An 11,027-nucleotide genomic window follows, 5' to 3' on the forward strand; every position below is an offset into this window, starting at 1 on the left:
GAAAAAGAGGCTCTTTTGGAGGGCCGAATCGGGTGATATTGGCCCAAATAGTAAATTGGAGTTTCCAAAACACAGAAACCCATAGGGCAGAGGGAAAGTCCTAAAGTTCAGCATAGAGGAGCAAAGTTCAGTCTTCAGTGAGGACTTGGCCAAGTAAGTTTGCAATTTGATCTTCATAACACTATTTCTAAAATTCTAATATGCCCGTTAGGATTTTGGGTGTCTCTAAATTGTCTTGTGTATTAACTTCTGATGTTAATTAGAATGAAAACATGTTAATTATTCCCTCATGTAATCCCAAATATTAATTATAGTGGAAGAGACATTGTGTGAAGTCCTTGAAAAAAAAGTTCAATTTTTATCTTTCCATCTCTGCTGGAAGAGGTATTGAACTCGTAAAAAATTGTTTTGCTCGTTAGCGAACAATAAAAGAAATTGATTTTGCCATTTTTTTGGTAATTACTTAGATGTTAGCTTTTCTTTTTATTACTGAGAATCTGTCTGGAATCAACCCTTAGGAGTTAGAACCATGTCTGGAACCGCAGCCTTCAGAATTCGGGGATAATGGCCTGCTCCTCTATCCTTCTACATTTAGATAGGAGACTTAGTTCCCTTGGCAAAGAGCTGAACTTGTGACCTAAGCCACAAGTCCCTCAACCTCTGCCGATTGAGCTAAGCCCTATGGGTTTAGATGTGAGCTCAGTGTATAATTGACGTTTGACAAGGTTTCAGTTAAGTACTGTTCATGGCTGAGAGGTTGGCCGCAATATGCCTATATTGAGTGGGAACACATGTTCAAAGTGATGAGGGTCGAAAATAGTGGTTTCGCTTCTGGAATTAATAGCAATCATTTATGCTGTTATTATTTCTATGCTTTCTGTTAACGACACTGATATATTGTCTCTACTCGTCTTTTCCGTCTTCTTGAGCCGAGGGCCTATTGGAAACAGCCTCTTTACCCCATCGGGGTCGGGGTTAGGTCTTGCGTACACACTACCCTCCCCATACTCCACTTGTGGGATTTTACTGGGTCGTTGTTGTTGTTGTTGTAGTATTGCTACTACTGCTAGTCAACCCGTTTCTTGAAGAAGATGTCAATTACTTCTTCAGGCTTTCATGAAATGTGATACTGTTCCTGTTAATTGACTCCTAATCTTTTCCAGTAGTGGTGTATAATAAATAAGCTACTCAGTCGTAGAACTTCCTAATACTATGAAATACTTGTAAGAATTAATCATATAGATAAATAATCAATTTTGAAATATATGGACCACATTTTGTTAAACCTTGGGGAGAATCCTGCGTTCTCCCAGTCTGAGTACATGTTTACTGATATTGGTGATAATGAACCAAAGTTCCTTATGAGTTTACACCAAGCAATGTAATGTAAGACTCATGACAGTTCTGCCCACTATGAGTTGGTACTCCTTCCATTTTTACCTCATAACCTTGAGAAAATCAATTCTCTAACTTTCATAGCTTCCGGCAACATCACGCTTTGAATGTTGATGCTTATGGATTTTACTTTATGCATCCCTGCAGATTCTAAAAATATGAATAAATATTATACAGACATGTTTTTTTTTTTTTTTTTGATAAGTTAATGTATTTCATAGAAGGCATCAAGAAGATGCAAATTCAGAAATTACAGAGCAAAGGAATAGAGAAAAAAGAAGAAGACAATGTTTGATCTATTACAAAAGGCCTAATCTAAAGTTAAGGAGCTAACAAAGTCCAAAAAAGATTCAGGGGAATTGACAGGGGAGAGATTACTCCAGCTACAAAGACTTGTTAAACATCTAGCCTTAAGAACGTAATTTGGAGTAGTAATGCCTTCAAAGCATCTAGAGTTTCTTTCTGTCCAGACACACCAGAAAATGCAAGCAGGGATCATCTTCCAAACTTTCCTGATGGATTTCCCAACTTTCCATGAGCTCCAGCTAACCATGGCATCTTTAACACTCTCAGGCATAACCCATTTAAGACCAAAAGCTGAGATGAACATGTTCCATACATCTGCAACAGCTGTACAGTGTAAAAAAAAATGTCTATTGGTCTCTAAGGCATGTTGACACATGTAGCATCTGTTGACTATGGGGATGCTTCTTCTGCTAAGATTGTCTTGAGTGAGTGATGCTTCATAGAGGGCTATCCAACTAAAGCAAATCACCTTTGGAGGTAGCTTAGTTTTCCAAATTAATTTCCATGGCCAATCGATTAACAATTCATTTTGAGTACATTGCATGTAGTAGCCTGCCTTCACAGAGTACTTGCCATTGGCTTTATTCCCCCAGATGAGTCTGTCCGATGCCTGATCATTAATTAAGACTGTCCCTAGTCTTTCCAGTAGGTTGAGAAGATCTTGCAGCTCCCAATCTTGTATGTTCCTCCTGAACAAAGGATTCCAGGAATAATCAGCTCTGTTTTGTGAAATGGTTGACTGTTTACTTGTGGATATTGAATAGAGGTTCGGAAAATCAGCTTGCAATGTTGAGTACCCCAGCCATTTATCTTCCCAGAACCTTATTTTTGCTCCATTGCCTACCGTAAACTTGCATTGGTGATAAAACTCCTCCCCTAGCTTGCTGATATACTTCCAAGGTCCTACTCCATATGGTGATCTAGCAACCTTGGTACTCCAGTGATTTTTATTGCCATGTTTTGCAGTTACCACCTCCTTCCAAAGGGCGTGATCCTCTTGTGAGTATCTCCACAGCCATTTCATAAGCATGCTCTTATTATGGACCATGAGATCTCTAATTCCCAGGCCACCTTGTGACTTTGGTAGTGTTACTTTTTTCCAATTAACCAAGTGGAATTTATGAGTTTTGCTGCCTCCTTCCCAAAGAAAATTCCTCCTGTATTTGTCTATCTGCTTCAGCACCTTTCCGGGGATGAGAAATAAAGACATAAGGTGGGTGGGAAGGCTATCCAATACACTGTTGATGAGTGTGAGTCTCCGTCCCATAGAAAGGTATTGCATTTGCCAGTTAGCTAGTCTTCTTTTAATTTTTTCAGTGACTCCACTCCATATATCATATGAGTTGAACTTTGCTCCTAGCGGAAGCCCCAGATACGTAGTTGGTAGTGTGCCAGTACTACAGCAAAGAATGTCAGCCAGGCCCTCCAGATTAAAAACATCATTGACAGGATAAATGACACTCTTCATCATATTAATGTGCAAACCTGAAAGAGCTTCAAAAATAAGCAAGGTCAGATTTAAATGCAGCACTTGAGATTCTTCAGCCCCACAAAAAATTAGGGTGTCATCTGCGTATAGCAGATGTGAGACAGTCACTCTATTCCCAGACCTGCTACCAACTTCAAAGCCTTTGAACCATTGTAAATTCTTGGCTTTATTTAGCATGTTACTGAGACCTTCCATGGCAATGATGAAGAGAAAAGGTGATAGAGGATCCCCTTGCCTAAGACCCTTTTGAGGAGAGAAGAAGCCGGCTGGGCTTGAATTAACCAAGACGGAGTACTTCACGGTGGTAGTGCAGAACTTAATCCATTTAATCCATTTGTTTCCAAAACCCATTTTCCTCAGCATCCAAAACCCATTATACAGACATGTATTTTCATATTTGTAAAGGATATGCCCGAACAATCAACGTAAAAGGAAAAAAGGAACACACTAACATCAATACACCCCCCCCTCCTCCCTTTTTTTCGGTTAAATTTTTTTAATCCATGTTGTTACTTAAGATAGTTATCCAGCTTAGGTGTGTTTTATTAATAAGTTCATTGCTGTCACTTAGCTATATTTTGTTTAATTGTGAGAAATATAAATATCCACGTGAAGTAGATTTGTTAGATCCTTTACCTCCTTCCCTAGCTTCCTATTTGAAAATATTTGATGGAAAGTTTTACGTTACTTCTGCCACAGGAAAGTATAAACCGGTAAAACAGGAAAGAGATGAGTGCTTACAACGCTTTTAAAGCTTGTGTTCCAGTAGCTTGGAGCCCTAATCTATACATAACCCTTGTAAGGGGTATTCCCGGCACTAGAAGGCTCCATAGACGTACCTTAGAGGCACTGCGTCTTCGCAAATGTAACAGGACTGTAATGCGGTGGAACACCCCTACTGTTAGGGGAATGCTTCAGCAGGTTTTAAAATTGGCTTGCTATTAATATGAATTAGTTGAATGAGTGCTCTTCTCTCGTTTTCATATGAAGTACTAGTAATTATTCATTTTACATTTCTCATACTGATCTTAGGTGAAAAGGTTGGTTGTCATTGAGACAGAAGAGATGTACAAGGCACGCAAGGAAAATGTAGCTAATCACAATGCTCTTCGGCCTCCTGTGGTTGTAAACCATCATCCAGTCCCTGCAGCCGATTCCCTTCAGTAATGTTGTTGAAATTGTGTGCTTGTCTCTTCTTTGATTTATTCCTGCTAATGGAATCATGCGCTAGTGCAGCTAAATACGATTTGGGGGCATTTGAAAGTTATTAGAAATGTAGTAGGACTTTTGCTTAAGCATTTCTTGTTAAATTTGCCCCCTATGGGGGTTGTCATTTAGTAGCTTGTGCAGGCACTTGAATGATTTGAGTTATTTCTATAGCTTGTGAAGGTACCTGAGTGACAGTTATGGAGGCAAATGCTTGGAAAATAGAAATTAACGACCGAGTGCTTTTTGGTGTAATCCAGGCAGTTGGTTAGGTAGTTTAGTTGTGTCAACAACAATGCTCAAGGAAAGATGGTGTGGTCCCCATGTAATAAATGACTGATTATGATCCAATGCGTAGGTATTTCCCCCTTTTTCAGTTTCTATGTAGTTGTGATAATTTATTATGGACCTTTTCATTAGAATTCAAATATTCCTGCCAGAATCTCTCCCTTTATTATTCCAAAGTGGGTATTCTTGCAAAAATCTCAGTGGTTACGTAATCTGATGTTACTTAATTGATTCTCTTCATCTAAAGCAAATATGATAAAAAGGAGGAATCTGTGGAGGGGTTCTCGTCCGTTAGCTAGTTCTGAGGCAATAGTTTACCAAGGTGAAGATTAGTAGCTGGTCCGAGAGGACTACAGCAACACTAGAAGTGGCACCTTGATGTAGTAGAAGTTTTTAATTCGAGCTTATTATTTCCAACTGCAATGTGAATACTTCTAGTTGCTTCAAAGGGGCTACTGCAATTGACATGCGGCTGATGCTCTAAGAGCCTGAGAGCGTTGTGTAGAGCGTATCAACCACCATTGACTACATTTCTCTGATGAACTGTGATAAGCTCTGTGAGTTCACCTGCGAAACAATGATCACAAATGGTCCTTCTGAAGAGAAAAACAATGATCAGAAATGGCATCCTAGGACATATCTATTCTCATTCCATTGGGTATTGCAGATATCGACCTGAGTGAACTGAGAAAGGTGTACAGTTAAAGTCTTGTCCTGCTTCATCTATGTAGAAATCCTTGGTCTGGAGAAAAGCAGTTCTGTAAAGAAACATGAGGCTCCATTTAGTTGTAGACCTGTTTTTCTTAAGTTTATTAGTTTCAGCATATTCTTTTACGAGGATAAGAGAACTAACTTTTTGTATGCATTTATCCCTATGCATTCTGTACTTCTCACCAACTCCATTGAGCTATCGATGGAATTTGAAGTCATAGGTCTGTTACTTTATTTTTTAGTAATCATATCATATAGCTTATTTCTTTACAAGCTCTGAATCACACACAGAACATACATCATATGGAGTGATGAAATAATCATGGGAAAACTGACAAAAAAGGAGTAGAACCTTTTCTTTTATGTCCTAACACAACTAGTGACAAACTGAAATCTTATCTTCCTGAGGGACGAAAGAGCATTTTCCATGTTAACTCTTGCATCAGGTGACACTAAAGTGCAACTCAAAGCTAATTCCATAATAGACAACAAACATTGAATCTTGGCTTCAATATGTCCTTCCTCTGGCCTCAACAAATTGGCATCCACAACTTGACCAACTCCACTAGGAAAAGAGTCATTAATCCAACATCTTAGGCTCAAATCTCCAGTAAACATATCATCACTTGGCCTCATCCTAATAAATGTTTCCATCATCATGATGCCGAAACTATAGACATCACAATTTTTGGATACTATTCCATCCTGTCCATACTCTGCAATCAAGGGGGAAATTTTGTTAGTTCATGAGCTAAAGTACTCCTTATTACCATGGAATATAATTTTGAAATGGAAAATCTACAGCATACCAAGTTTGAAAGGTTCTATTACCTGGAGCAATGTATCCAATGGTTGCTATAGTCCTTGTTTGGACGAAAGTCTCCCCTGCACCTAGCAACTTTGCTATGCCAAAATCACTCACATGACCAATCATTTCTTGATCTAGCAAGACATTGCTTGGCTTCAGATCACAATGCACCACAGGTGTTGGATACCCATTGTGGAGATAATCTAACGCCGATGCCACATCTATCATAATATCCACCCTCTGCAACATGTCTAAGAACAAATTATGAGAGTATAGCCACTTATCAAGTGTTCCATTGGGCATGTACTCCAATACTAAGGCTTTGAAGTCTGGGTTGGAACAACTAGTGATCACTCTTGTGAGATTTCTATGGCGAAGGTTGCGTAGTATCTCACATTCTGTGTCAAAGCTCTTAAATGCTCCCTCCAAATGCACATTGAATACCTTTGCTGCCAAAAGAGTCCCATCCTTAAGTATCCCTTTGTAAACCATGCTGAAACTCCCTTTACCAAGCAAATTGCTCTCACTGAATCCTCCAGTTGCTTGTTGAAGTTCATGATATGATATTCTGTCATGTCCTTTCACAAAAGACTCATCTGTTTGACCTGAATTCTTCTTTTTCTTTTGCCATCTTAACAGCATATATCCAAGGACAAATACTAGAAACATTGATCCAATCCCTAATAGAATAAATAGTCCTATAAGCATTCTCTTTCTCCTTGATTTCTTGGTGGATTTGATGAGGCATGGTGACACATTAAAGCGAGAAGCACCACAGAGTGCATCATTGGACATGAAAGATTGACCGGTGAAATTTGCAAAAGGACCGCCAGTGGGAATTTCTCCCTTTAACTTGTTAAAAGAGAAGTTGAAGTAGTTAAGGTGTGAGAGTGCTTCAAGTGACTTTGGAATTTCACTAGTAAGATTGTTGTAAGAGAAATCCAAGAATTCCAAGCCTACCATTTTACCAAATGAACTTGGAATAGGCCCTTCTAATTTATTATGTGCCATTGAGAGACTAATCAACTTTTCAAGACCCCCTATAGTACTAGGAATATTACCAGAAAGATCATTTTTTGACAGATCAATTAGTGTCACAACTTTTAGATTACCAATCTCAGGAGGTATACGCCCGCTTAATAGATTTGATGATGCACTCAGTTCTAAGAGATCTTGAAGACTCCACAGGCTTTCAGGTAAGGTGGAATTCAATCTGTTGAAACCTAAATGCAGATATCTTAAAGTCGACACTTTTCCTAAACAAGCTGGAACTGAACCAGAAATTTGATTAGAAGTCAAGTCTAAAGCTCCAAGATTCTGTAATCTGCAGATATCATCAGGTATTGTTCCTCTTAGACTGTTATTTTCTAAGTAAAATTCTTGAAGATTTTGCATTGTTCTCAACTTCTCAGGAATGGAACCAATGAGGTTATTATGAGACAGAGCTAGCACACGTAAGCCGCTTAGATTTCCAACTTCTTCTGGGATGGTGCCCTTCAGTTTGCTTCTACGTGCAATAATTATCCGAAGAGTATCGGAAAAATTTCCAATAGAAGCTGGAAGAAAACCATTCAAAGGATTCTCTTCAATGACCACTTCTCTTAAATATCTACAATTAGTCAGGGATGTAAGGAAGCTTAACTCAGAAGAAGATGGCTCATTAATGAAGTTGTTACCACCCAAGTATAGGCCTTCAAGAAACTCTAAGGTACCAAATGAATCAGGAATTGGACCTGTACATTTGTTGTTTGCTAGGTCTATAATAATTAGCCTTGAAGCATTTGAGATTGTAGGAGCAAGTCTTCCGCTGAGATCATTCGATCCAAGGTAAACTTCTTCAAGATTTAGTGTTCTAAGGCCTAAATCTGAAGGTAAACTACCTGATATCTGATTTCCATATATGGTAAGTATCTTCAATGCTGAAATGTTGAAAATATTTGCAGGAATAGAACCACTTAAGTTGTTAGCTTTTAACCCAAGCATTTGAAGGTTTTGTAGATTACCTATCTCAACTGGTATTTCTCCTGGCAATTAGAGTAAAATGCATAAAGATTAGCTCAAACTGACATTGCTTAGCTATTCAGAAATCTTAAAATAAAAAAAACAAAAGCTGAAAGATAATTCATACCTTCTAAAAGGTTTTCTCCAAGATGCAACACTGTGAGCATAGTTAAGTTCCCAAGTTCTCTAGGTATAGTTCCAGTGAACTGATTGCCAGACAATGTCAAATTTTTAAGCTTTGAGCATTTCTCTAAATTTGGTGGGATTAGGCCATCTAGGATGTTGCTTGAGAGAAAGAGCACTTCAAGATTTGGGAGATTGTTACAAATATCTACAGGAAGTTTACCAGTAAGACGATTGCGAATTAAGGCGAGTTGTCTCAGGGAAGTCATGTTGAAGATTGATGGTGGTATAAAGCCAGTAAGCCGGTTACCTGTCGGAGACATAATTAAACTTTTAGATGAGGCGATCACACACTTCAACATGGCCAATCAAAAAGATCAACTAGGTCTGCATGTTGAATATATAATCAGGGGCGGAGCCAGCCCTTCAGTTATGGTTTGGCCGAACCCAGTAGCTTTGGTCCAAACCTTATATTTGTCTTAAGAAATTAATTGAAAAAGAACAAATTATTAATTTAGAACCTGGTAACTTAAAAGAACTAGAATCCTGAGCCCATAAGTTTCAAATTCTGACTCTGCCTCTGTATATAATGAAGTAAATGAAAATATGCATGCACTCTCTAACAGTTTAAGCTTTTAGATGAGATGATAATATACTTAAACATTACCTTGTAGGTCTAACATTGTCAAGTAACGAAGGTCGCCAATTTCAGGAGGGATCTTTCCTTGAAGAGAATTCCTCTGCACTCTTAACTGTTGAAGATTTGTTAGATTGGAAAAGGAAGATGGGATTTCCCCTGAAAATTTGTTGCTCGAAAGGTAGAGGAATCGAAGGTTAGGTAACAAACTTAAGACTGATGGAATAGGGCCACTAAAATTATTTTCTGTAACATCAATAAGTTTCAACCTTAGCAAAAGAGACAACTCTTGTGGCAGATCGCCACGAAAACTGTTGTTACTGATGTCAAGGGAAACAAGAAATGAGAGATTTCCGAGGTGTGGAGGAATGGTACCGCGAAGTTGCATGCTAGAAATGTCTAAAGCAGTGACTCTATGGTGACGCGAGCTGCAAGTAATGCCAATCCAGCTGCAAACTGGGGAGGAGACAGACCAGTTGCTTTGTAACAAGTTATTAGGATCAGAAGAAGAAATGTGAGATTTGAAGGCAAGAAGAGCAGCTTCATCATTAGGATTAATAGCCAAAGAAGCAGTAAAGAGATGAAGCAACACAAACATAAGAATGCTGTTGGTTTTTTCCATAATTGGTTGACTGATAAAGTTGTCTTTTCAATGAACCAAACAAGAGTAGTAGCTGAGAGCAATGCAACAGTTTCTTTAATATCCTTTTTTTTTTTTTTTTTTTTTTTGTGAATTATAATACACTAGTGAAATATTAGTTAGTAAGAATCGCCAGCTTCAGCCTTCACTTAATCGGTTTCATCTTTGCCGTTTGTTTTGAATTGAATATATACTGCGCTGCCTAATTATATTATATGGAGAAAATAGAAACGTTAAGCAATGAGATTTCATCTTATTTTTTGTTTTAGTTTTTGCATGTGAAAGCTAGCTTCCTGGTTCGTTCCAAGTTCAAACTCTTTCTGGGTTATATATGTCACGGCAGAGCCTTTTGCTGGTCTTCTTTCAAAAGTTGTGCTACTTGTTACTTGTATGTTTTTATGATTTTATTATTATTATTATTATTATTATAAAATAGTCAATCCTTGGGGAAAAAGAAAAATAATTGTGTCCACATTAAGAAGTTACTATTTTGGGAAAAAGATATCGTATCCACAAAAGTATTATTATAACTTGAATAGTTGAACAACTCCACTAATGACGTAATTAAACGGGACCTACTTATACTCTTATGAATATAGTAATAACTTGCTTGTAATAAACATTTCACTAATGACGTAAGAAAAGTCAACATAAACGATACCAACCATTCTCTTAATAAATAAACCATATGAAGTGCAATAATTAATTGAATCGAAGCAAATACACTTTTTAAAATCAAGGATGTTGTAACGAAGTACTAGTTGAAGCAAATAATATGAAATTAAAAATCTGTTGTAAGAAAATGACCTTCATCCATAAGTGAGGAAAGTCAGTTATTTCCTTTAGTTTTTTTTCCGTTTGATGAAAAAAACTTTTTGTAGCCAAACAACACAAAATGATTTACTTATGAAAAAAAAGAACCTAAAACTAAATTCCGTCATACGAAACATACAAAGAAACATAAAAGTGTAATTGCATCAAGAAATAAATTTAATTTTTAAAAAAGTTTCCGGTTAATCGTAAAAGAAATAATATTAACTTTTTGAAAGATTTTAAACTTTTTCAATGTGTATAGCATTTCGGAAATAGCCTCTTTACCCCATCGGGATAGAGGTAAGGTCTGCGTACACACTACCCTTCCTAAATCCCATTAGTGGAATTATACTAGATCGTTGTTATTGTTGTTGTAATATGTATAGCGTTCTTAGCATGAGACACCGAAGGAAATTCGCCTGACGTAATTAGGAGACTTTAGTCAAAGAGATGGAAAAGAACAAGATAACCACGTGGTTTTATTTTTTCGTTATAAGCACATGGTTTTGAATACAGGATTACTTTATTCTAAAAGAAATCACTATACTATATATAAATTATTTATATTAGCAACTCAATTGTGCACCTAAAGATTAAAAAAACATTAACC

At 37.4% G+C, this 11,027-nt stretch overlaps 3 protein-coding genes across 3 annotated transcripts; 1 reads left to right on the forward strand and 2 right to left on the reverse strand.

Annotated features, from left to right (window-relative positions):
* Positions 1–4,777, forward strand: LOC104222926 (uncharacterized). The gene is made up of 3 exons (XM_009774256.2): positions 1–153; positions 3,890–4,111; positions 4,223–4,777. The coding sequence occupies exons 2-3, from the start codon at positions 3,920–3,922 to the stop codon at positions 4,355–4,357; spliced, it is 327 nt and encodes a 108-aa protein (XP_009772558.1). The 5' UTR covers positions 1–153; positions 3,890–3,919; the 3' UTR covers positions 4,358–4,777.
* Positions 4,778–5,403: 626 nt separating this feature from the next.
* On the reverse strand, positions 5,404–7,241 carry LOC138886547 (receptor kinase-like protein Xa21). Its single transcript, XM_070168331.1, has 2 exons — positions 6,227–7,241; positions 5,404–6,111 (listed from the first exon to the last, which is right to left on the reverse strand). Exons 1-2 carry the CDS (start codon positions 7,212–7,214, stop codon positions 5,756–5,758), a joined length of 1,344 nt encoding a protein of 447 aa, XP_070024432.1. The 5' UTR covers positions 7,215–7,241; the 3' UTR covers positions 5,404–5,755.
* A 2-nt stretch (positions 7,242–7,243) lies between these two features.
* Positions 7,244–9,653, reverse strand: LOC104222925 (LRR receptor-like serine/threonine-protein kinase FLS2). The gene is made up of 4 exons (XM_070166970.1): positions 8,995–9,653; positions 8,332–8,637; positions 7,316–8,227; positions 7,244–7,251 (listed from the first exon to the last, which is right to left on the reverse strand). The coding sequence occupies exons 1-4, from the start codon at positions 9,584–9,586 to the stop codon at positions 7,244–7,246; spliced, it is 1,818 nt and encodes a 605-aa protein (XP_070023071.1). The 5' UTR covers positions 9,587–9,653.
* Positions 9,654–11,027: the final 1,374 nt, after the last annotated feature.

Source organism: Nicotiana sylvestris, chromosome 2 (assembly GCF_000393655.2).
Source record: "Nicotiana sylvestris chromosome 2, ASM39365v2, whole genome shotgun sequence".
In the NCBI taxonomy this organism is placed as follows: domain Eukaryota; kingdom Viridiplantae; phylum Streptophyta; class Magnoliopsida; order Solanales; family Solanaceae; genus Nicotiana; species Nicotiana sylvestris.

Bases quoted from the DNA above. Each gene is read 5' to 3' on its own strand.
- LOC104222926 (XM_009774256.2), top strand. From the start codon at position 3,920: ATGAGTGCTTACAACGCTTTTAAAGCTTGTGTTCCAGTAGCTTGGAGC. The intron at 4,112-4,222 runs GTTTTAAAATTG...TACTGATCTTAG, and splicing joins TTAGGGGAATGCTTCAGCAG to GTGAAAAGGTTGGTTGTCAT.
- LOC104222925 (XM_070166970.1), bottom strand. From the start codon at position 9,586: ATGGAAAAAACCAACAGCATTCTTATGTTTGTGTTGCTTCATCTCTTT. The intron at 8,638-8,994 runs GTAATGTTTAAG...TGTCTCCGACAG, and splicing joins GACAATGTTAGACCTACAAG to GTAACCGGCTTACTGGCTTT. The intron at 8,228-8,331 runs GTATGAATTATC...TCTAATTGCCAG, and splicing joins TGGAGAAAACCTTTTAGAAG to GAGAAATACCAGTTGAGATA.
- LOC138886547 (XM_070168331.1), bottom strand. From the start codon at position 7,214: ATGGCACATAATAAATTAGAAGGGCCTATTCCAAGTTCATTTGGTAAA. The intron at 6,112-6,226 runs GTAATAGAACCT...CCTTGATTGCAG, and splicing joins CATTGGATACATTGCTCCAG to AGTATGGACAGGATGGAATA.